General features: G+C 35.0%; 2 protein-coding genes across 2 annotated transcripts; both read left to right on the top strand.

Annotated features, from left to right (window-relative positions):
• Nucleotides 1-2,651: 2,651 nt before the first annotated feature.
• Nucleotides 2,652-8,114, top strand: LOC140169024 (uncharacterized). Its single transcript, XM_072192310.1, has 4 exons — nucleotides 2,652-2,859; nucleotides 4,211-4,375; nucleotides 5,085-5,238; nucleotides 7,308-8,114. Exons 1-4 carry the CDS (start codon nucleotides 2,658-2,660, stop codon nucleotides 7,369-7,371), a joined length of 585 nt encoding a protein of 194 aa, XP_072048411.1. The 5' UTR covers nucleotides 2,652-2,657; the 3' UTR covers nucleotides 7,372-8,114.
• A 3,788-nt stretch (nucleotides 8,115-11,902) lies between these two features.
• Nucleotides 11,903-25,857, top strand: LOC140170099 (uncharacterized). The gene is made up of 5 exons (XM_072193423.1): nucleotides 11,903-12,018; nucleotides 13,175-13,393; nucleotides 15,802-15,966; nucleotides 20,209-20,362; nucleotides 23,511-25,857. The coding sequence occupies exons 2-5, from the start codon at nucleotides 13,192-13,194 to the stop codon at nucleotides 23,572-23,574; spliced, it is 585 nt and encodes a 194-aa protein (XP_072049524.1). The 5' UTR covers nucleotides 11,903-12,018; nucleotides 13,175-13,191; the 3' UTR covers nucleotides 23,575-25,857.
• The last annotated feature ends 966 nt before the right edge of the window (nucleotides 25,858-26,823 follow it).

The raw sequence follows: 26,823 nt of genomic DNA on the forward strand, positions 1-26,823 counted from the left end.
ATTGAGTAAAACAAAGTATTGGCCTCATGTGTGTCACATCTTAAATATCGATGTGCATGTTTTTCGACATGGCTTAGACAGTCATCTTGGATTTAGGGGTCAAATTGCCCCAAACACTTTGAATATGACATGAAAAGGTTTGGCATGCCAAAAATAGTGGAATATTTGTCAGTATAGCCTATCCACTTCATGTTTTTGTCAATATGGTGCTGGCGGCCATCTTGGATTTAGGGGTCAAGGTGACCCCAAACTCTTTCAATATGATCTTAAATGGTTTTGCATGCCAAAAATAGTTGAAAACGACACATTGTTGGTTATTATAGTCAACCCACTTCATGGTATATCGATTTTCATGTTTTTCAATATGGAGCTGGCGGCCATCTTGGATTTAGGGTTCAAGATGACCCCCAAACACTTTGAATTTGACAAAAAAAGATTTGGCATGCCAAAAATAGTAGAAAACGACTCATTGTTTGTCAGTATAGCCTATCCACTTCATGGTATATAGATTTTCATGTTTTTGTCAATATGGCGCTGGTGGCCATCTTGGATATAGGGGGTCAATGTGACCCCAAACTCTTTGAATATGATCTTAAACGGTTTTGCATGCCTAATATAGTTGAAAACGACACATTGTTTGTTATTATAGCCTATCCACTTCATGATATATCGATTTTCATGTTTTTCAATATGGAACTGGCGGCCATCTTGGATTTAGGGGTCAAGATGACCTCTCAACACTTTGAATTTTATCTTAAAAGGTTGGGCATGCCATAGATAGTGGAAAACGGCATACTATTTGTCATTATAGCCCATCCAGAACATGGTATATAGATATTCATGTTTTTCAAAATGTCACCGGCGGCCATTTTGAAAAATGAGCTATAAATAGATTTTCCCGCCATTTTGGGAGGGACATAGGAGCTATTTTTTCTTAGAATATGTCCATCTAGTCAAATCCACAGAGAAACAAAGGTATGCTATGAATGGTCACGGATCGTAAGAAAATGATTCAACTAATATGAAAATTATAGTTTGACCCATCTCCAAGGTATATTTCATGAGAAAGGTCAAATGTCAAAGTTTTGGACTAAATAATTCTCGATCTTGATAAAAAAAATGGTCTCATATTGTTCCGCTTGCAAAAGCATTTAATAAAAAGAATACTTTGACATCTCAGGTCTCAGGTCGTTTGCTACCTTGGTGAGATTGCAAATAAGATCAAATTCCATTGAGCCGGGTTTACTTTGACTTATTTTGTGATGTTATCTATGTAACAAAACACCCAACATCCTTTGACCTTTTTGCCTATAACTCAAGAACTATTATATCGGACACTGGTCAAACTATTTTTTTTCTGACTCTTTATGAGGAGAGCAGTACATTGGCATGGTTGTTAAGGGGTACTACACCCCTGTGGTAAATTTGTGACTATTTTTACATTTTTATCAAAAAATAATAACACACTGGTAACAAAAGTTATGTATATTATTGGGGCAAGGAATCCAATTACTTCACTGAAATTGCAGTGATTCAAGACAAGCGGTTCAGTAAATATGATAGGATATGAGGTACATCATTGTTGTACCTCTTTTTTTGTCATAAATAACGAACCGCTTGTCTTGGGTCACTACAATTCCAGTGTAGTAATTGGATTCCTTGCCCCTATAATACAGATAACTTTTGTTACCACTGTGTTATTAGTTTTTGAGAAAAATGCAAAAATAGACAAAAATTTATGGAGGGGTGTAGTACCCCCTTAACAAGATTTGACCAACTTTGAATTTAACCCCTACATAAGCGGCCATTTGGAAATTAGGTACTGTTCCACTACTTTGTTTTTTTGGGACTTTTGATGTGTTATCATAAGACCATAAAACTTTTTCATGCATATCTAACTTTTTAGGGGTTATGCAATAAGTATGAACCGGGGAGTCAAATTTCCAAATGGCGTGCCAAAAAATGCTTGCCTATTTCTATAAGAGCTCACCTCTTGACTACTTTATTATCATATGAAAGGATATACATTAAATAACAATAGGTGATATAAGCCAGGTTTGAACGTTTTGTAAAAAATTGCGCCCAACGTCCAGCCGTTATATTGTTTTGCTTACGAAATTGGCTGTTGCCGCATTGAATGACGTCGGCCACCGTCTGGCAAAAATGATGCCTACCAAACCTAATAACCCTGAACACAAAACGTTTTCGACATCATTCGCCAAAGGTTAGTAAATGATGCCAGACAACGTTTAAATGTCGTGTTATATAAAAGGTATATAAAGGTATAAAAGTTATCATAATATTCAAAAACATTTGTGATAACTTCCTGCAAATATTTTAACATAATGTTATTGAAGCGATTTTTTTTTTCAATTTTAATTTTAATTTCAATTTTAATGTATACCTTTATACAGAGTTGGGTGGTGATTCTTTTTGCCCTCACCGATATGGCGGCCAAGTGGTTTCACTAAGTCGCCGCCCGCTTTCCATCAGTTTCGGGGCGTAGTTCACCACCTGATATTGCTAGAACTTTCATATATAGTATAGAAAAACGAAACCCAATAAAAAATTCACAGCAACATAAAACGATTACATACCATTAATGTCACATTCATCAAAATATTCAAAATATATACAGATATATGATCTTAGTCAAGATGAAGTTAAACCTTGTCGTAATGGTTGCTGGAATTTTCATCATGTTCTGCAAATTTGCGAATTCTGAGATGGAGGACTGTATCGCACTCTGCCATCAATGCGTTGTGGTCTCGGATACACTTAGCCAAATGGGATGCACTAAGCATTGCGAGGAACTCGAGCAGAGAGATGGTGGGAAATTTTCGTGTCAGCTATTAACAGGTATATATCAATTTCTAAGCGCTCTTTAAGCAAAGTCATTGTTCATTTACAACCGTATGACAAAACAAGCAAAAATAGTAACTTTACGCACAAGATTTGAAATTTAAAAAGAATTGACCATTGCTCATTGAAATGAACCTAGTATATAAATAAATAATAAATTTTGGATTTATAAAGCGCCTTTCTCCAGATCTTAGAGGACTCAAAGCGCTGTAATTTCGCTGCAATGGTGAATCATCACAATCACGTAGCATCAACTAGGCCAGTTGCTGCCGAACGGCGCACACCTATCCGCATTTAGATTGTAACATCCACCAATTATCTGTGCAGCTCCCCAAATTCCATTGGGTAAAGGAAGATTTTGATAACCAAACAACTAATCACCGATTTTTGCGATACAGGAGGAAACCGGAGATCCCGGAGAAAACCTGCGAGAGCGAGCATGGAATCGGGATAAATCAAGTGCACATGAGTCCTTGGGCCGCGCCGGGGCTTGAACCCGGGACCTCAGTGGTGCAAAGCGAGGGAACTACCGCTGCGCTAACTCGCCCTCCCTATATGGATAATACAGTAAGCCAAAAGATTAAGGTACCAGTTATGTTCACCTCCTGTATATCCTAAACAAAGACATATATTTCATAATTGGAACGAGCAGCCATTGGCTGCATCTTTTAGCTCGAATTTAAGACCTCATTCGTTGAAATTGTTCAAGAAATAAAGACACGGCGATCCCAAAACCCAAGGAAGATACCAGTTTAAAAGTTGCAGTTTGCTGCATTAAATACCCTATTGATGTGTACACAAAACGTTCGTGAACAAGAAAACTAGTTTTGTGCTTCCATTGATTAGTACGTTAAAACTAGCGTCGTGCTTTCATTGATTAGAACACAAAAGTGCAACTTTTGATTTCGATCGTTTCTTCATTAGATTTTAGATCACCGTTTCTTTAATTCTCAACCAATTTCAACAAATAAGGTCTTAAATCAGAGCTAAAGAGTACAGGCATTGGCTCCTTGTTTTAATTAAGACATATTTGTCTTTATCTAGGATATACAGGGTGAACATAACTGGTACCTTAATTCTTTGGCTTACTGTATTATGTGTGTTCTATCATTTGAAAGGATCAATCGGGGCTTTGACTTTTAAAACTCGACTCGTGGCTTAAGTATAAGTATTCCCGGCATTTTTTTACACTAAATGTTTCACCAAGAATGCCAAAGTGGGCAAACCTTTTACCTATTGAACTAAATTTTCATATTTTACTATCTTGTTATGATTATGATGATATCAACGTTGTGGATCTTTATACAAACTCGCAGTTTTTAAATGAACCCTTGCCCTTTCTTTCCAGCACCGATCAAAGGCAGTAGTTCCCTTGGAGACGAGATCAAAGTATTTAATGCGAGAGTATCAGAACTGTTTGAGAGTGGTGATTATTCTACTATTGCTGAGCAGTTATATGCTGACGATTGTGTACTTGTGACTAATGGACATGCACCTGGATTTGGTAAAGAAGGTAAACATTTCTCAATTTTGAAATTCAAGATCGTAACGCTCACATTGTAATTAATAACCTTAACACTAGTTGGACCCACATTTTTTGATATTTAGTGTGGTTAGTGCTATATACCTGCGCCCTTCCAAACGCTAGCTTCACAAGACGCCCAACCACAAAAACCTACATACCATACCATTCAAAAACTAAATGTTTTAAGAACTCGTTTCGACTAGAATTCGTTACCACCTGACTTCCACTCAATTGAAGGAAATAGCCAATTCAAAAAATATCATCTGAGTTCTTCAGAAAGCAAGACTCAACCAATGATATCAGAGACTAAAACATTAGGCGGGCGGCCTTTTTATTCATTATTTTTATTTTTTAAATTTAATTTAGCCCGGTAATATGAGTTATTCTTTTCATTTCATGATAAAAAGTAGTTTTCCTGCTATATATTACTCACTTTTATGATGTTGTAATGCCATTATACAAGTTTCTACCCCTTGTAAAGATGCAAACAAGATTGAAGATAAATAGCGCCATCAGCGTTCAACTTGGCTTAAAATAAAACAACCGTGAATAATGTGTGTCGGACCGTAAACGATTATATGTAATTTTTAAGATTAATGATCTAATGCTTTTAAACACGCTGTGATACTGGGCTTACTATGTAAGAGAACTTTATTGATACAATCACTATTATACCGTATTATATAATTTTGTTCAGCTATTAGCCAAGTTTTTGTCGATTATGTCAATAACTATCCCAGCGTCAATCGGATAACATACATTTCTACTGCCTTCGGTGAGGATAACGGATATGTTTGGGAAGATGGTACAGGGTATGGCTACCATGACGACGCCCTCATTAATTCGTGGAGGTAAGCTTAAGGACCTTCCGTATTAACATGATTAAAAATAACTGTCAAAACACAATCGTCCTTTCTCGTCATTTTTTAAAAGGGGACAGAATCTCCATTAACATACCAGCAGTCACAACGAGTGACAGATAACATTGCCATCGATCAAACCACAGTAGTGATTGTACATTAACCGCACGTATAATTATTATCCAATCGCGGCTTTGCACTTAAGGGCTGGGGTATGAACGTTTGGACAGTATTTATTGTGGGACATTAGAGCACATCAGACATATCGAATTGCATTCTGAATATGAAAAATGTCATTCTGATATCAAATAATTTTGATTTTTTGAAATTCGCAATTTAATACACATTTTATGGCAAATCATTAAAATTGATATTTTTGATATTTAACAGTACTTGAAGTAAACTTTATAAATCTGATGATTTATATTTAAAGTGTATGTAGGTGGGATGAAAAGCCGACGATCAATTGAAAATTTTGACCTTTCGTATTGAAGATATGGATTTTTTTCCCAAAACACCAAAAAAAATTAGGTCTTTTTGGGAAAAAAATCCATATCTTCAATATGAAAGGTCAAAATTTTCAATTGACCGTCGGCTTTTCCTCCCTGCTACATACACTTTAAGAATATATCATTAGATTTATATAATTTACTTCGAGGACTGTTATATATCAAAATTTGAAAAATATCAAATTTTTATAATTTGTCATAAAATTTGTATTATATTGTGATTTAAAAAAATGAAAATTATTTGATATCAGAAAGACATGCTTCGTATTCAGAATGCAATTCGATAGGTCTGAGGTGCTCTCATGTCCCACAAAAAATACTGTCGAAACGCAATAAACGCTCATTTTGGATCCCTTAAGGTTAGCAACTATATATTTTAAAATGTTGCGATTTTGTAGTGCAGAGCATATTGCGAATAGCAGTGAGCTTTGGCAAAAATTGCATTCATCATTTCATAGCGAGTGTGTAGAAGAATTCAAATATCACAGATATAAATGTGTAGGTCCTGTGGTTCGTGAGTTAAGTTGTAAAGAAGGCTGAAACAACAACACTTTTGTAAAATGTACATAACTCAACAACAATAAATCAAGCAAAACATCACAAAGTGTTATTATTTGGCTGTTTCTTCCAACAATACACCGTGTACCCTTAAGCTGATTTCAGTCATGGTAGAAAGTAGTCAATTAGTCAATTAGCCTCAAAATGAGAGCTTTGCACAAATACCCATTCTCTCCTATCATTGTTGATGGTTGTTTTTTGGTCATGCACCCCTAGAAACATCCAACATTGATTGGTGGGGCAGGGGGAGGGTTGTAGTAGTAGGAAATGGTTCAGACATCACGTCAAAGAAAGCGAAGTTTTAATATGTCAAGTATATCAGAAATACGGTCTTAAACAGTCCTACTTTGACACAAGTGTTGGAACTATTTATATCCGTGATTGTAGGTTGTTTGTCTATAATCCATTCGTACTGAAGATTAGGCGGTTCCGAAATGAGCCGTTCTAGCTGGCTGCCCTTAACACCTTCGTAGGCATGGTAGTTTAGAAGCCTGTAGGTTCATGAACTATACACACTTAAAAATACGGGGTCAAATATGCACTGACTAAAAATATATTTTTAACCGTTTCATTGCAAACAACCACTTTTAGGTTTTTTGAGATGGGATTTGAACTTGTGATCGTTGGGTTACGAGACACCTACTTTGATATACATTTTTACCAACCAGTGATGAGTTGAAATGTGATCAATTTTAATAAATACTGTCGTATTGAATAATACAGCTGTATATGATGTCAAATCAAATAGAAGTATAGATTATCAGTAAATCCTAAATTAATTAGCAACGAAGTTAAATGAGAAAAACATAGATGAGGACTGAGCGGATTATCATCCATAAATCTGGGATTGTTGCTGACAACTTCACAGGCAGTTCTTTGGTTCCTTTTTCACATAAATAAAGATATGACAAAACCCAAAGGCGAATGCGGCGATATCAGTCTATAGTAATTTCCATATAATTCATGAAATCATTCTGTTTTGTGTTTTTGCAGGTATATGTATGTTTACAAACGCGTCAATGGAAATTTGCTCCTTTTCATCGACATAGACTTCTAAGGAAATACAAAAGTTCCGTCTCTGCTTACAGTTTGCGAAATTAAGTTTGCTAATTTACTTCAACATCTACATCGCCTGCAATTATATCGATTGTTTTTCTTGCTCTGATTTACTTCTACGGAAACGTTTCATGGTCATATTGCACCAAGAGCGTCTTTGCGCTTTAACTCGGGACATGTACGAGTATATCAATAGCTGATCAAAAGAAAGGCACGTAGAAAATTTCTACCTTTTGTTCTGTCAAGGGGATGTTTGTCAAACGACAAAAGACTCTACATTAGGCACTTAATTTAGATGAGTACGAGGGGGTTCAGTATGTAATGAGTGTTGACTTGTAGTCCCATAATGGATTTTGATGGCATTTCTCTATGACCACTGTGCTTTTGGCTTTCAAACAACACATGTATAAATTATAATCACGCACTTAATTACGTAACAGCATTAGGATAAAATCAATGGTCTACAGTCACTGGCTGAAAACAAGTCGTTTTTGTTAAGGGAAATATGAGTTTAAAATGAGATATTGCTGTATATTTTAGAAGAGTTAAAGAGTGCTGCCTTTTTGGAATAGTAGTAGAACACAGACTGCCAGCTCAAAAAACCATCTTTGTCGGGCTATAGAAAAATGTGCAATTCATTTATAATATGTAGTTAAATATGTGTTATTTTTTGAAAAAAAACAAGGGTTTTCTTGCTATAAAAAATGTTGATATTGCCAACAATAGCAAACGTGGAAATATGTGTCTGTTCTACTTACTAATCCCCAAATATCAAAAAGGAAATCTCTCTGGAAAATATTTGTAACCGTGGTTTATAAATATTTATACAATATGTAGTGGCACAGAGGGTGTCCATAGATGTGGGGTCAAAGGTCATTAAGAGTTCACTTCCGGTCTGATGCGAAATACCTTCAAAATGTGTATTCTGCCACAAACAACATAGCAAGATGACAGCACATGCAAATAGACATTTACTTATAAATCTAAACGCTCCTAAGTATCTTGAATGTTTTGAATTTTGATTAACAACATACAAGGTGTCCCATAAAAAGGTTACATGTAGAAAATGAACCGCATTTTGTGATGGTACAACAAAATAATGTCATTTTTCCAGATATTATTTTATTGATCCTTCTTGTAACTGTTTGCTAAGTTTCAATTCCGTATCTTAAGGGTGGTCTTAACCCTGGAATTATGGAAACTTTCGGGCTTCATAACTACTAAATTATTAGTCTAAAGAATATAAAAGTATACATTTTTAGACTGGAAATGACCTGCTAAATTCATCTGTGAGGTCCAAGTTGGGCCAAAATGCTCATTTTGGAGAAAATCCCAAAAACGGGTTTTTGGCCCAAATTTTTCGTGCAACGTAACGAAAAAATTGTTTGGCCAAAAAAATTTTTTTATTAATTTTTAAAAACTAGATAAAAATATCTAAGGAGCGTTTTTTGATTTTTTTGATTTTTGACCAACTTTGAGAAATTTGCACCAAAAATGGTCAAAAAATGCAAAATTTTCAAAAAAATCATAAAAAAGCCTGATTTTCGCCCAAATTTCAAATATTTTTTTCAAAAAACTGAAAAAACGCTCCCTAGATATTTTTATGTAGTTTTTAAAAATTAATAAAATTTTTTTTGGGATTTTCTCCAAAAATGAGCAATTTGGCCCAAAATGGACCTCGCAGATGAATTCATCAAGTCATTTCCATTCTAAAAATGTATACTTTTATATTCTTTAGACTAATAATTTAGCAGTTATGAGGCCCGAAAGTTTTCATAATTCCAGGGTTCAGATCAACCTTAAAAGCAACTTAACTTAAGAGCGCAAGATGGCAGGGGTGTTAAGAGTGGCTAAGCATCAAAATATCGCGAAAGTTGAACATACGCACATCACCTTTGTTTTCTCTTATTTTTCATTGGTGAACTTATTGAACAAAAGAAACATATTGAAAATAAATCAGTTTTAGAACTTCTTGACTCTTGGTGGTTACAAATAAAGGAAGGTGTTCATTTGAAAAGAACACGTTTTGGTGAAAGCAGTTCTGCACGCTGTATCTCCTGTCATCAACATAGTGTAATGAATAACAATATTTTGCATTTAGGCCTTGTTTGGATTTTGTTGACTTGAAATTGCTGCTTTTTGTTTTTACATTTCTGACTGAACTCTAATTGAAATAAAACTGAACAGGTTTTATTCTAAAATACTGTATCTGCCATGGTTGGGCCTACTCAAGTGTCCCGCCAAATGGACGGTGGTATAATGAACCTCGTGTTGCATTATGTCACGTAAAGAGCTTGCTCAGGAATGTGTGGAATACGGATTAAGTACGTAGCTTCTGAACTTGACATTCTCAGGGGTACTCGTAGAGGGTGCATAGATTATCTCATGAAAAGGATATCTTTATTTGTTAACATTAACTTAAATTATTTTCAAAAATCTTCATGTAACCTTTTTTTTGGGACACGGTATTTTAAACATAATTCCGTTTAACTTGATATCAGTGAACCGGCTGTGTACCTGCAGCTGTAAGTAAAAGCTCAATTAACTTAATTTACATTTTAAATGAAAATCTACCCTTCAAATAACTCCAACCAATTTCGTTTCTAATTAACATTTTATAAAACATAACACAGTTAATCTTACATTAATGAACCAGGTGCGTATTTTCATCGAGCTGTATCTAGATGCAAAAAATTAGGTTAAAATATCGAGTCGTATATGCACTTTCAAAGTCTATATATTTCATGTAACTCGTTAGTTATGGCAGAAGAAAGGCATATCACAAAATAATGAGCAGTTTGGTTACCATGTTCATTATTTGCAATACACAGTCGTATCAATCGTGTAAAATATTCTTAGAACCAAGAAGTTGTCTTTACGATGATATTACGACAACATTAGAACATTATTGTAAATAAAAATAACTATGTTATTAATCTTTTAATGGTGTTCCACAAGGGGAAATTCTTGGACCACTGTTGTTTATATTATATTATAATAAAACCATCAATGAACCAGGTGTGTACTGCCATCGAGCTGTAGTTAGATGCAAAAAATGAGGTTAAAATATTATCGAGTCGTATATGCACTTTCAAAGTCTATATATTTCATGTAACTTGTTAGTTATGGCAGAAGAAAGGCATATCACAAAATAATGAGCCGTTTGGTTACCATGTTCATTATTTGCAATACATAGTCAGATCAATCGTGTAAAATATTCTTAGAAACAAGAAGTTGTCTTTACGATGATATTACGCCAACATTAGAACAATTGTAAAGAAAAATATATATGTTATTAAATTTTTAAAGTTAAAGATTTTAAATGCCAGATATGGTGTTCCCCGAGGGGAAATTCTTGGACCACTGTTATTTATATTATAATAAATACATCAAGGATGTTCCAATTTATTTTCTTGCTGATTGCACACCATTATTATATACATACAAGAATAAGAATAATATCATACTTTGATCAGCTCGTAATCGGTGGGTCTTGTAACATCGCGGATTAATATCAAAATATTTTATTTTTAGAATTTTCGTGTCACACCTCTCCAGAAGCATCGCAATTATTAATGCACGTCCTACAATTGATCTACTTTCTTTAACGCACAAAATAAAGACCGGACAGGTCAACTAATAGCTCTCTTAACGTGGGTCTACTTTTCGGCGTAGTGGTAAACTCTTTTGGTTAAGGATATGGATATCCCCTCCTCCTTCATGCATGTGAGCAAACGAGAACATTTTCAGTGTAAATGTAAATATTCAGCGCAATTAGCAAACCAATACGTAAGCGTGAAATGCATTCTGGCCCGGCATCTCACAACGCTGTCATAACTGTACATAACATGCTCAATCTGAGGCTATTCGTCGTAGAAGGCATGATGTAACCTGATTAACTACCACAGCAATTCGCTGTAGAAGTGACGTAATAATCGGAACAACTACCATAGCAATAGATGGACACAATGTTTAATTATATCGCCCTGCACTACAACGTTCACGCGGTACCTATGCATTGAACCATATCATGCTGATCACTTGCACCTGTAAGATCTTTGAAACAAGCGGTATTGTATTCGATCTATGATTGCAGACATACACAGTTTAAGCGTGCAACCTGTTTGTAGTGCAGGGCGACATAGTCAAACAATGATTTTTGGCATCCGTAAACCTCAAAAGATAAAACTAGAATTGGTTCCATTTTTTTTCCTATGCCCCCTATGCTTCCCACGAGGGGTCGAAGATCATTATGGGGGCCAAAATGTAAATTTCTTCGACATCTATGGTTCAATGCATAGGTGCCGCGTGAACGTTGTAGTCCAGGGCGACATATTCAAAATTGTAATCATATATTGCTATGGTAGTTAATCCGATCAATTACGGCACTTGCAATAATTACATAAATGGCATAAATTAAATGTTTACATTTCAGATAATTTTACATATATTATGTAATAATTACACTATTTTGTTTTACATGTTTTTTATACTTAACATGTGCAGATTTTCTGTGTGTGTACTCTCTAGGCAATTTTTTTTTATTACCCACAATTTATATAGATAAGAATATCATTTTGATTTGACAATCATTTTCTGGAGAGACGCCAACCAAATTAGGTACTTCGACCACGGCAACTGTGTACTGGTATGTGTTTGCTTTCTACTCTCTTTTTCGGCAAAATATAAGGCCTTTTGATTCCCAAAATTGCAGTTAATTCCAATTTTGCGTTTAAGAATTATGCATGAATAATTTTATGTATAACATATCGCTACATAGGTTTGGTGCGTCTAATCTTTTGGAACTGTCGTTATTCTAGAATTTCGACGGTTGTCAAAATTCTGGAATTTCGACAGTTGTCAAACAGTTGGAATAATTATGTGTCGTCGGGTTCATGTGCTGTACTCAGTTACGCTAGAGGGGCTATAGTTCTAGGTTCATGATATTCCCTTAATCAAAGTTTTAAGGGATATTTTAATGGGAAAATCCTGATTTACTTGCATAAAGGTTTTTTACCCTTTTTTGGACAAAAAGGTCCAAATTTTGTCCACTTTTCACAAACTTGCCCCCCCCCCTCCTTGGAAAAAGGTCCACTTTTTCAAAATAAGCACCCCCTAAATGAAATCCTGCGTACGGGCCTGAGTCGGGCAGTAACTAGGGATGGCAGGAGGGTGGGGGTGGGAGAGGAGGGGTACCTTTTCAGCAATCAAGTGTCCTCCATGCCGTACAGAGCATATTAAAAACAGTTGTATAATAACCACATAAAAGTGAACCACTGCTGCCTAAAGCTAATAATAATGTATCATCCTCAAGCTAATATGTACATGACACGATAGCCGTACCAACACAGAATTGCATTTAAGGATACGAGATGTCCTTTTTTTTTCGAGTTAAGCTCTGTATGCCGACATATTGAATTCCTCTCGCACAGTTACGGGGTAGTTATAATCAATGCGCTATTTAAATAACAATTGGACACATTGTAATGTCTGATTGCCTCTTCCAAAGTATCTTGGCCTGTCCAAATTATCTAAATAAGATGACCACTATCCAAATTACTTGATATAATCGACAGTTGACTTTAAACAAAAGAATCACAATGGATAATAGGACAAAAAGAGGGCAAGACACATATATACACGTATGTGGATAAGTTAATCCTTCCCAAGGAAGCCTAATATTTTTCTTGATTTTTGTGTTTGTTAAATTCACAGAAGCCAAATAACTTTACATAAAAATGAGTTGTAAAAACGAATACATAAAGGTCATTAATGTCACATTCATCAAACCATATATAATACAGGTAATATCTCAGTCAAGATGAAGTTGAACCTGGTCGTCATGGTTGCTGGTATTTTCATCATGTTTTGCAACTTTGCGAATTCCAAGACGGAGGACTGTATCACACTCTGTAATCAATGCGTTGTGGTCTCGGATACACTTAGCCATATGGGATGCACTAAGCATTGCGAGGAACTCAAACAGAAGGATGGTGGTAAATTGTCGTGTCAGCTATTAACAGGTAAATGTTTGTATTTTTGTAACGCATTCTAGTATATTATTTCAATGTCAGAGATTCCTTACCAAAAGGCAAAGGAAAAAACAAAAAACAAAAACAAAATAAATAGATAAAACAACAAAAACAAAAAAAAAACAAAAAAAACAAAACAAAACAAAACAAAACAAAACAAAACAAAACAAACAAGCAAACAACAACAAGAAAAAACCTTTGCCGAGGCAACGGATGGTTGTCCGGAGTTTTTAGACTGCTTACCAGACTGTGTACTTCGGTTATATTTATAAATGCGCGTTTATAAATACGCACGTAACCACCTCCGCGCTACCATAACAGCGAGTGGTCTTCCTATATATTTGAATGCATGAGACTACTGTGCAGCAAAGTTGTCTATTTTATTCTCAACTGTGTGATTATATTGTAAACGTTTCCGTCGTTGAATATTTTTTCCGTCGTCATATACTTTCAAAATGTTGTTTTTGATAACATAATTATTACAAATTCGGAATCCCCCATGTGTAATAATTTTGCTATTCAATTATACTTTAAGTTAGTTCCTATCCTTTTCTGTATAGTGGTCAATGCATGAGGATTTGGTCACGCCTGCTGGGCTTGGTATGTCGTCCCATGACTCACGTGCGTATTTATAAAAGCGCATTTATAAATATAACCGAAGTACACTGTTTACCACAAGCTTATCACACACTTTGCTTAAAGGTATACCCTTGATCATGATGAGAGGCACAAAGTTTGGTTAGAATAGGTAATACCTATATACTTGATTGTTTTCCGGGGATACTTGGATTATTTTTGACAGTTCGAGCTGACAGAATGTGAAAAGGGAAAATGAAATTTGTCGTTGCTGTACACCAGTCTGGGTACACCATAAAGCAACTACCGTAAACGTTCGCTTAATGGCGCACCTGGGCTTCTTTGTCTTGGGGGTAAATTCCATGTACAAATAGAGAGCTCCCTTCTCTAAAAATCCCAACAGGAATTAAGGGTACATGTCGTTATTTGCTGGTGGGGTTTTTATGGGAGGGCACTTTTAGTTTGTGTCTAAAATTCCAGTTATATCATGGGAGCCCATAGCGCCATTAGGCGAACGTTTACGGTATGCATTGACGTAGCTACGTAGGTAAAGGTTGTGGCGCCCAGGGGCAAGGATAAAATATGCACACCTAAGTAAGTAAGTAAGAAAGAAAGAAAGAAAGAAAGAAAGAAAGAAAGAAAGAAAGAAAGAAAGAAAGAAAGAAAGAAAGAAAGAAAGAAAGAAAGAAAAGAAAGAAAGAAAGAAAGAAAGAAAGAAAAAGAAAGAAAGAAAGAAAGAAAGAAAGAAAGAAAGAAAGAAAGAAAGAAAGAAAGAAAGAAAGAAAAAATGAGGGAGAGAAAAGAAATAATGTTATTGATTTAGGCAGGGACTCGAACCTAGGTTTTAAAACTCAAAAATATATATATCATAGTCCAACGCGCTAGCCGATTACGCCACGGAGATACTATCGAAATATCTTGATCTCAAAATAATTATATGCAATAGTGTACAACCATGTCCACAGGCTTTTATGATAAACTTGTCGGCCTGAAATTTAAAGCGTATCGATTGGAAAGACATCGGTTTTTGCAATATTAGCTTCGTTGTGGTGTGAAATAGAAGTGGAATAGCAAGTGGCAGAAAAATGAAGAAATAATAAGCCAAATCGCTATTGTAACTTCCGGTTTTTTTAGGACACTTTGCCCTTTGACCTATCTGGAAAATTCAGAAAAATTCGGGTTTTGTGCGTACAAAATATAATTTAAAACGTGTTACTAGAATAAAAACAAACTTAAAAAACATTATTATTAAATGAATTAATTATTTAAATATTTTTAATGATAACATTATGACAATAATAAATTAATTATTAATAATTGCAGCAATTTTCCCGATAGGTCAAAGGACAAAGTGTCCTAAAACTGCAAAAACTGTCCCACAATGCATTGCAAACTTCCAATGCCGATTGGGCTTATTGAGGTAGATAGATGTCCAAAATAACGTTCCACAATCAAGATATAGATAATATTCCAAAATGTCATGTTATGCAAGTATCACCAAAATCTTCCTAAATATCGGCCTTATAAATTTAATTAGTACTGCACTTGCTTCTGATAAATGACGACATTATTTCTTTAATTTGTTTGTACCACAATATAAAAAAGGATAAAGCAATCACATATTTGAAATTAAAAAGATGGTACGCGTTTTTGACTTTGTATTTTTTTTAGAATTGATATAAAAGGTTTGTCTTTTGATGAATCACAGTTTTTTACAAGATTCGAAAACGGACGCAAGAAATATCAAACCTCAAACCTGGAAGTGACACTCAAATTAGCACGTGACCTATTTTAATTAAAGTGGCCCATTCTTTTCTTTTCAGCACCGAACAAAGGTAGTTCTTCCCTTGGAGACGAGATCAAAGCATCTTATGCTAGATTGTCAGAACTGTTTGAAAGTTGTGATTATTCTACCATTGTTGAAGAGTTATACACTGACGATTGTGTGCTTGTGCTTAATGGACAAGCACCTGGATTTGGTAAAGAAGGTAAACAGTGGAATTACTTGGCACCTCAATTTGAAATAAATTCAAGATTGCAACGCTCACATTGTAATAGTAATATTAACCTTGACACTAACACGCCTGATGTGTGTAATTTGTCATTAACATCTAACATCATAAAATAACCCCCTTAAATAATGTCCATTATTCAAACACGGGCGATTATAAAATGCGTTGGAAGCAGCATTTATTTCTGCGCATTTTGACACCTCAGTTGTAGCAATTGTCTAAATATTGACGCCGCAGCGTATATTTAAGGTTAGCCGAGAGTTTTTCATGCGCTTGATTTCAGAGGGGCGTAAGTTCATAACAGAAACAGCCATGCAGAAAATGAACAAGCGTACTGGGACGTAGGCCTACTTTACAATAGAATATTGATCCACGGTCAAGACATGAAACTTGGCTTAGCTCGTGCCCGGAGCTCGTGAGTCGGGGGCGGGCGGGGGTGTCATGAGGGGCGGCATGCCGGGTCGGATGCCGAGGGAGGGGCACAAGCCGTTTTCGGCAATTTTCATAAGGATTTTATAAATTTTAAATATAACATCAACAACAGTATCAAATAGCAATTATTTGCAAATCGAATTTGGGAAGAATATTCAAAAAGACAGACTTAGCAGGCCTACAAATTTCTGAATTATATAAAGTGAAAAACAATCAATCACGATTCACTGCAGTCAGCGAATCAATCAAATAAAACTAAAAAGAAAGGAGCAAGAAAGAATAAAGAAATAGTGAAAAGAGAAAGAAAAGAGAGAGAGAGAAAGAAAAGAACGACAAAGAAAGGAAGAAAGAGAGAAAGAAAAAAAAAAAAAAGAAAAAAGAAAAAGAGAAAGAAAAGAGGAAAGAAAGAAAGTAAAAATGAGAAAAGAGAAAAAAAAGGAAAGAAAATTCAGCCACACGGGGACTCGAACCCACAAAAATTGTTCATAACAGATTCCCAGTCCAACGCCCTATCCACTCGACCATACATCAGCTTACGAAATTTCTTGTTCTCGAAGCGGATATGTAACTATTGATGCAATTACTTAATGATTACAATCGCGTCCGCACAATGGCTCTTAGAATAAACACGCATGTCGGCGCTGAAATTTTGAACGAAGTGATGGAGGAAAAACCTCGTTTTTTGCAATACTAGCTTCAATTTGGAGTGAAAATCAAATGGGATAGCAATTGGCAGAATGTTGAGAAATAATGTAGGTATTCAGATGTCTAAATTAACGCCCCGTTATCAAGATATCGATAATTTCACAAAACATTTTTTCTCAGACAAGATTCTCGAAAATGTTCCCAAAAAAACGGGCTTTTTAAATTTAATCGGTACTGTATTTGGTTCTTCCCCATGGCAACATTATTTCTTTAATCGATTTGTAGTACAATACAAAAAAGGAGAAAACAATCACTCGGCGTGGTTTTATACGGAGCGAACATTTGAAAAAAATTGCATGGAACGTGTTTTTGATCTTGTGAACATGGTGCGTAAAAATGATTTAAACGAAGGATTTTCAAACGGATTCTAAATTTTTTATAAACACACAAAAATAATGTAAAGATACATCCATGCACCAACATTTGACTCACTGCGATATTTGATTGCTGAGAAAACGCGGTTTTAGAGAACAACTTTATACGTCTTTTATACGTTTTTATACGTTTCTTCGTGTAACCTTAAAGGACCATTTAGTGATTTGCTCATCCGGACGATCGTAAAAATCATCAACATTCAGATTTTGGTACCTTTGTCATTGTCATAGATGTGCTAACATAGCATGCGAGTGGTTCATCCGAAAGCCGTGTATTTAAGACAAAATAAGATATTTTACATGAATCTGTAATTTAGATACTGAGAGTATCTAAATTAGCTACATGTATTTGAATGGGGCTTCAACTTCGTCAGTACTGCTGTTTTCTTAGTTTTTTGCCACATTTGTCATTTCAAAAATACCAAATGTGACCCCTCGGCACAACTGAGCCCGGATGTCGCCAGTGCCACTATTGAGATATACTCCATTGAACTTAACAATAAACAATAGGAAACAAAGGATTTATTGACTGTTTTATTGATTTTTCACTACTTAAATGTCAAGTACTATAGACATGATATACATCATTTTAAAGCTAATTTCAAGCAGAATATTTTGGTTGAATATCTCAAAAATGATGATTGGCGACTTCAAGGCTCAGTTGTGCCGAGGGGTTACAAATGACAATTTGAATGACTTATCGTTCACTTTTAAGCTGTCCCTCATTTCAAATATATAGTTTTGGTTTCTCTTTTGTTCAGAAACCAAAAATCAAGGGATTAAAAAGTAGGGCTGATCTGATCTGCAATCATAACACTATTATGCTGGGAGGACACAGTATAGGGTATATAACCAGAAGTATACAATAGCCTATTGTGCTAACATAATTATTATCATGATTGATATCGGAAATCTATCCGCGGACGACAGTTGATGCTCTCTGTCGAAGGTAGGTGGCATCTTACACTCACGAGTTCTAGGCCTAGAAATCATATACATGCGCGTATAATGAAGGATGGGGTGGGGTGGGGAATTTGTTTGTTTGTATGAAACATAAACGATGCATGGAGATGATTTGATTAGGAATTAGTTTATTATCCCCGGGAAGCACAGCCCATACCTCTTTAAGAGGGGGGCTCCCCTCCCTATATAACCACCTCTTTCCTAAATTACCCCTTTCCCCTCCTCCTCCCCTACATTCGATATCTTCATCTCGAGCTCTCCTCCCCTTCTCTTTCACTTCCAATGCTCTCTCTCATATGTTTTCTCTCTCCCGGCCCATATCCCCTTGCCCTCCAACCCCCCCCCCCCCACACACACACACACACCCCAATCTTCTCCCCTCTATCTTCTACTTGCTGCTTCAGTAAAGTCATTAGGTTATTAGAGGTCATATAATGGCCTTCCATCGATTCTGGTACATGGGATTAAGGACATGAATCGATTTTGTTTATAGCACCTATACAATTACAGTAGTGGCCCTTTTGTAATGTCGAATGCAAATATTTCGATGGTCTATATATTTTCACAGTGAAATCAGCTTAGGCTATTTCGTAGTCTCAAGCCAATGCTTTCAAACTAAATCAATGCTTTCAAATGTAGACTGTTTTGTTCGACTTCTCTGCTCGTGAATATTGCACTGCGAAATTTAAACATTTCTTTTGTATACTTAGATCAGGTAACTCGAAAATCCTGTAATTTTATTCGTCACACCACTTATAAGAAACTGAAACCAAAACCGAAACTACCTGTCACAAATGTTTAGTTTTAAACAAAAGGTAGAAACAAAGAGTTCGATATCTTGTGATTCAAGTGGTTAGGCAGGACAATAGGAAACCACGTGACCAAAACCAAAACCAAAACTAAAACTATATATTTGAAATGAGGCAATGTATAAACAATTTTAATTTTTTACACTTGAGCTGGGATCACTGAATGGGTCTTTAAATCAACCCAAGATTTTAAAGTTGCAGTAAATTATATTGATTTGTATTCAGTATAATGGAAGGAAAATCTGTGTAATGATATCTAAGTGTTTTTAAATCGGGACCTCACTATATCGTATCAAATGAGGTGTCCAAATGCGCAGAAATAAATTCTGATTCCAACGCATTTTACAAATTTTTAATACAATAACCCGTTTTTGAATAATGGCCATTATAACGTGAACCAGTTGCGGGTGAACTAATTTTATTAAATTTTATTCGGTGTCTGCAAAAATATAAGATCTAATAAACATTTGAACATGTTAATAACTTATGCAGTGAAGGTGAACAGTGAGTGTTAAATTTTAAACACATGTAATCCTGGAAACGTGAAGATTAACATGTTAAATAATATTGTTCATATTGTTAACACCCGAACGTGTTAAGCGATTTTTTAAACACATTTTAACACGTTCGTGTGTTTAAAGCAATATTTACATATGTTACATTCGTATTTGTATTTACACGCATTAATGTGTTTATAAATGAACACTATACCTAAAGTATACTTCTCATAACAAGCATTACCCATTAAAACATTTGCGTGTTTATTCTGTGTTACATAGGACTACTCTCTTTTTTTCGGGATTCGTTGCGATCATTCAATCTGGCGCGAAAAACAATGACGCTTTTATCGAACGCACAAGTTGCCAAATTGACCAGGAAACCCTATATTATGTTATCACTTTCGGCGTGCTTATCGCATCATATAATTTTTTCAGATATGAAGCAAGGTTTTGTCAATTATGTTGAAACCTATCCCAACGTCAATCGGGTATCATACACTTCTACTGCATTCGGTGAGAATAATGGATATGTTTGGGAAGATGGTACGGGGTATGGCTACCATGATGACGCCCTCGTTAATTCTTGGCGGTAAGCTTTAAGGACTATCCGTATTAACATGATTAAAAATAACTGTCTATACACCCGTCCTTTCTCGTCATTCTTAAAAAGGGGACAGGATCCCCATTAACGTACTACATGGTGTCCCAATAAAAACAGAACCCACATTGCGCCCTCTTTTTCTCATATTTTTGACAAATTAATCAAATATATGTTGATACTTACATCATAGATATTGATAGTTCATACTCAGTAATTAAGGACTCTTTGATCCCATAAATTATACCCATTTGCCGGTAGATTCCAGAGGGAGGATGTTTTTACAAAGAACATCAACTGAAAGTATAGACTAAATGTGAGCGCGATATACAATTGTTTCTCATTTTTATTTTAAAAAGGCAACACATTTTTAAACACACCCCAACACCAACAAGTGATGAGTTGTTAGAAATGTGGTTAATATTTGCTAACCATGGCGAATTAAATCAATACTGCTTTATCGAATAATACAGCTACATACGATGCCAAATCAAATAAAGGTATCGTAGAATATCAGTAAGTGCTAAATTTACTATCAACGAAGTGCATATAGTATTACATTTTAATGGGAAAAACATTGGAATGTGGCAGACTTGTACCCGAGCCCAGCTCGTGTACATCCGAGCCGAGCCGAGTCCATTTGTATCCGAGTCCGAGCCAAGTCCGAAAGAAGTATTGAAAGAAAGGGGTCATTTGGTATAACATTTTGACAAAATGGCTTATCGGGAAGAACATTTTGCAAAAAATGGAGCAAAATTACATATTGTTTCTAATTTGAAAATTTACATAACAAATTTGCTGAAAAATAAGATACTTTGAAAGTTTTTGCATAATGTTATGGCATTTTGATGATAAAAGTGTGGAAAAGGAGGTCATTGGTCAAAGGTCACTACACCACACCACACACCGCTCCCTATACACACCCACCCTACCAAAGGCCACCCACCCACCCCCGTCTTTGTTGAGAGATGGTTGGTTGGCTTTGATGTGAACTGCTTCTTTGACTCCACGTTGGAACCACCTGCTGTCTCTGTCGAGTATGCGGGGTTCAAACTTTCAGGAGTCTACGAGTCTGTTATAAGGTCAAAGGCCACGAAAATCGCGACCAGATACAGTCACTCACTCGCTGATGAAAGATGGAGTACCATCTGAAAATTCCGAGGTAGGAATTAATTCTTTGTGTTTGGATCAAAAGTTTAAATCAAAATCGTAAAAACTACATGTATCAGACAGCAGTCATGTGTGGTTATTTCCCAGCAAACACAAAAACGTTTTTAAAACGTTTTAAATAAGTTATATTTTGGGTTTTGGTTTAGGTCAAAACGTTTTAATAACATTAAAATGTCGGGTTATATAAAGGTCATGAAATCGTTTTGAAACGTTTTGTATGAAAACACACTACAACAATATTTTTTAAATGTTTTCGAAATGTCATTGTAAACTATTTTTGCAAACATTTTTGGCCAAATATTTTGTCAACATTCAAATAACATTATGTTAAAATATTTGCACCCAGCAAACACATAAATGTTCTTAAAATGTTTTTTACAAAACGTTTTAATAACATTTAAATGTCGGGTTATATAAAGGTCGTGAAAACATTTTAAAACGTTATTGTAAATATTATGAGCAAACATATTCTGGCAAAATATTTAAACCCCAAAATAACATTCTGTTTTGAATGATTTGTACCAAGTTTTCAAAAATGTTTTTGGAATGTTATTAAAAACGTTTTTATACCCTTTATATAACCCAACATTTAAATGTTTTCAGTAAAACATTTGTGTTTGCTGTGCAGTAAATTACCAACAAATGTTATTGAATGTTATGAAAACGTTTTATACCATTAATATACCCTTTATATAACCCGACATTTAAACGTTTTCTGACAACCTTTTATAACCTTTTGCGAATGATGTCGAAAACGTTTTGTGTTTGCTGGGTTGTGTGTGTGGCTGTGGGGGTGACACACTACATGTAAACTCACAGTTAACTTGCAGCCAGGGACTAGAAAAGTGTAACTACAATCTTAGAAATATTTGTTCGAACACGTTTAAGGCCTTATTGGAAATGGTCCCCTTCTACCCCCGTGCAATGTTGGCATGCCCAATATGATCATCTTCACCATATCTTCTCCCAACATTGATTGGTGGGGAAAGGGGAGGGGATATGCTTAAGATGAACATTGAGAGAACTCTATTATAATTCTTAGTTTCCAGTGACTCATATAGCGTGCGCACTATGCTAAGAAGAACATAGGAATTACAGTACGTGTTCGAACACAATTTTTTCGGGATTGTAGGTTGCGTACAGAATTACATGTAAATAAAGGGCAATGAATTCAAATACATTATAGAAAAATAACATCATCATCATCATCATCATCATCATCTTCATCATCATCATCATCATGTCCCAGACAAATGTGCAGTGAGTAGTGAGCACATACAACTACAGACACCCTAGCCCTCTGGATGAGTACCAAGTTACTGTGTGAGAGCCGGGGTGTATGGTCCATTGTGCTGTGCATGTTTCTGTCTTTCAAGAGTTTAGTGGATTAGAAAGTTCCATGAAAGAAGTCTTAGATATTTTATATAGTCCAAATATTTAATAACATTATGCATTTGACAATTATTTAATTAATGATTACAATAATAATGATTCTGCTATTAAAGTGACAGATAAATCTAAATAATTTGGTGGATATGTAAGATATATGACAAATCACAGATTTGACAGCCCCCAATTAACTTGGGAAAATGGCCAAATAATTACGCGAAGTCAATGAATTTGACATCTATTTTGACATTTTTAGACTGGACTCGGACCGAACTCGGTTTGAGTCCGAGTCCTTTTGTGTCCGAGTCCGAGCCGAGCCGAGCCGAGCCGAGTCGTTTTGTATCCGAGTCCGAGTCAAGTCCGAGTCCAACAAAAAGTGGACTCGAGTCCGGACCCTCACTGGAACGAGGTCGGATCGGACAATCATCCTTAAACCTTGGATTTTTGCTAACAGCTTCACATGCAGTACTTTGGTTCATATTCCATATAGAGACACGGCAAAACCCAAAGGAGAAGGTAATATCAGTCTATATAGTACCTTCCATAATTAATGAGAACATTGTGCTTTGTCCTTTTGCAGGTATATGTATGTTTACAAACGCGTGAAAGGAACTCTGCTCCATTTCATGGACATAGCTTTCTGAGGAAAACAACAAGTTCCGTCTCTGCTTATTCTCCAGAGTGAGACGGCGTTTTTTAGTAAATAGTAGTTTTCAAAGTATTCAAAATCATGACTAATATTTTAAGCAAATGCAAGTAAATAATGTAACCTGTGACCTGTTAAAATTGTATTTAATTGACACCCAACTTTCAAATTTTTGAAACTATAATAAAAAAACAGCACATATTTTCTTATTGCGTTATTTACATTTTGTCGAGTTATATTTGCCAATATCTCAAATCGAGAAATTTATATCGCTTTTTGCATCTGAATTCTTCGTCCTACACAACAGAAACGTATACCTTTATACAGGTAATGAGGACTCTGTTCTATTTTAAACTGTATTTTTAAACTGGATTACCGTTCTTTTCATTGATATTGGTTTGCGGAATTCCAAACATTTATTGCATCAAATGTTTACATCGGGGAGGGCATCTTTTATCTGGAAAAGCCGGTAGAGCCAAATTAGTTCGATCTTTGATAGACCATCAATGCTTGGTCAATTTGTCAATTTTGATAACACATGGATCGTTCCGGGGGATCGTAGTCTGTTATGATATTGATCAATATAAACTTACATAAGTATCGAAGCAGCATCGGCGGTCGATTGAAAAAGACCAATATGGTTCTGATGTCGAAATAACAACAACAACAACAACAAAACAACAACAGCAACACTCAGAGTGAGTCCCGACGCCTCTTTCCGATATACACTATTCAGGAAAATATTGACATCCGGTGGAGTATTTAATTTCATTTGACAATGCTGATGATTTCGGTATTAATCGCATTTTGACACCGAAAGGAGTCAGTGCAATACTGTACTGATGTCAAAATGATGTTCGGATGTTGTCATTTTCATTGAGAATTACACTTACTTAAGAGTCAAAATTAATATGTGGGGTGTCGTTTTCAATTTCAGACCAAAAGGTTTGGCCTCTGACACGTAATTTTCTTTCAGTGAGGGCGCAACACTAAATCACGACGCATTTTATGGAAGAACGAAATTCGGTGAATTCCATAGTGAATATGAAATTGTAGCGACCAAATATACCGACATGTTCACTTTAAATCACTAAATATCAGCTCATATAATTCGATAAGTGTGTTCTATGATAACATGCAGAAAAAACCGGACATTTTATGTCAAAAGCAATACTCTCTGACGCATTAAAACAAATTCCGAATTTGGAATGTGACTGGTGAGTTTAATATATTTTTGCCCTTATTGATTGCACCGCCAAATAACGAAAAAAGTCAACGGTCATCGATATATGCCGACAAAAGTTTTGGAATCTACAGAAACAGAGCTATAATTTGATACCAAATTTATTTTGCCAAATATTGCAGGGATGCCAAAAATGGCGCTTGAAGAAGGCTGAATTCACTTGTGCTTCTATGGGAGGTTGAATTAGTGTTGCGCCCCCTTAAGCGCTACATACACATTTAGTTCATATACAATGTGTTTAATCTTTTGTAATAAAATTTATATTATGCAACTTTGTGGAATTTACATTTTGAGAATTTTACGCTACTGTGCGACATTTTAGGGAAGGATGTGTGCATTTTATTATACAGAGTTTGTAAGCGTTTTTCATTTCATTTTCCGTTTAACTGGCTATCAATAAACCCGCTGTGTACTTTTTTTTCTGATTAACATTTTACAGAGATTATAATTTTATGAAATTGTAGGCACCTGTATGCATTTTATGCAATTTTTCAGATTTTTATAAGTTTTTGCATTCTGAATTACATTGTTTAAAAATATGTGATGCGATCAAGCAACATCAGTCGGAACTCGGAAATATTAAATTTTCCGTTTCTTATAGGATAACAAAAGGCATTTACAAAGCTGCATTATGCAGAAAACCCCATTAACATTAAGCAAACAGTTCCAAAGATAATTATGAGCAATTAAAGAGTTTCCAAAACAGCAGGAAACATAAGGAAATATTTCCTTTGTTTGCCTATATCTCAAAATCAATATTTCCGAGTTCCGACTGATTTTGCTTGATCGCATCACATAATTACCATTTACTTAATGACATTATGTAATTTCATCGAGCCGTAGGTAGTTAAAAATAATGACAAGTCAATTAAATTAATTTACCTTTACCCTTCTAAATAACTCAAACCAATTTATTTCCTGATGAACATTTTATAAACCATAATATCGTTATCCGAAAATTAGTTCCCAGACCCAGTTTTATTTTTGCATATCTTTATTCTCTTAAAAATTTCATATTCTTTAATAGATTTTCCGATTTTCCCCCGTTTATTCCTTATTTTTATTTATTTATTTATTTATTTATTTATTTATTTATTTATTTATTTATTTATTTATTTATTTATTTATTTATTTATTTATTTGTTTGTTTGTTTATTTTTTTCCTGTTATATTGTTTTGCACACATATTTTGATTTCTGTCGTCTATTTTTTGTTCCTTTTGTTTCTTGTTCTATGTTGGTAGTGTGATGACTGAGTGTAATCAATGTAATAAATGTATTTATAAGGTGAATTGCAATTCTATTCAATGTAAGTTCTGCAAATCCATGTATCATAAATATGTGTTTATCATGGTAATCTTGATGACGACAGTAGGTTCTGTTACAAATTATTACTCTGGTGATATATACCATTTAACCACATTCTTGATGATGGTGAATTTTTTATTCGTTATTGCAATAATTCTTATGATTATAACAAGATCTTAGATGTAAAAAAAATAAATAACCCATTCTTATTTGAAGTTTGTATTAATGATAAGTCGCATGATTACCTTCAAACCCTTGGTATTTTAAATTCCTGTATGTGCTTGATCCTTCATTTGACATTAACTTGTTGTTTAAACCTGGGTTTTCAATTTTGCATTTAAACGTACGTAGTTTTAACAAGAACCAGGATCTTATCAATGCATTTATTTCAAATTCAAATTTCACCTTTTCGAATATTTCCCTATCCGAAACCTAGTTCAAGGAGGTCTCTCAAATCTGATTGACATTTCCAATAAAATTATAATTTGGTAAGTATCCCTCGTCAAGGTAGGATAAGTGGTGGTGCTTCTCTTTACATATACATTATCATATAAAGCCAGACTCAATTAAAACTTGATTCAAGCCGATCGTAATGATATTGATCATTCTGAACTGAATCTGTTTTTGTTGAAATCATTTCACCACAACCCAAAAACATCATTGTAGGTAATGCATACCGCGCCCATCGTACTAATGT

This window comes from Amphiura filiformis, chromosome 14 (genome assembly GCF_039555335.1).
Source record: "Amphiura filiformis chromosome 14, Afil_fr2py, whole genome shotgun sequence".
In the NCBI taxonomy this organism is placed as follows: domain Eukaryota; kingdom Metazoa; phylum Echinodermata; class Ophiuroidea; order Amphilepidida; family Amphiuridae; genus Amphiura; species Amphiura filiformis.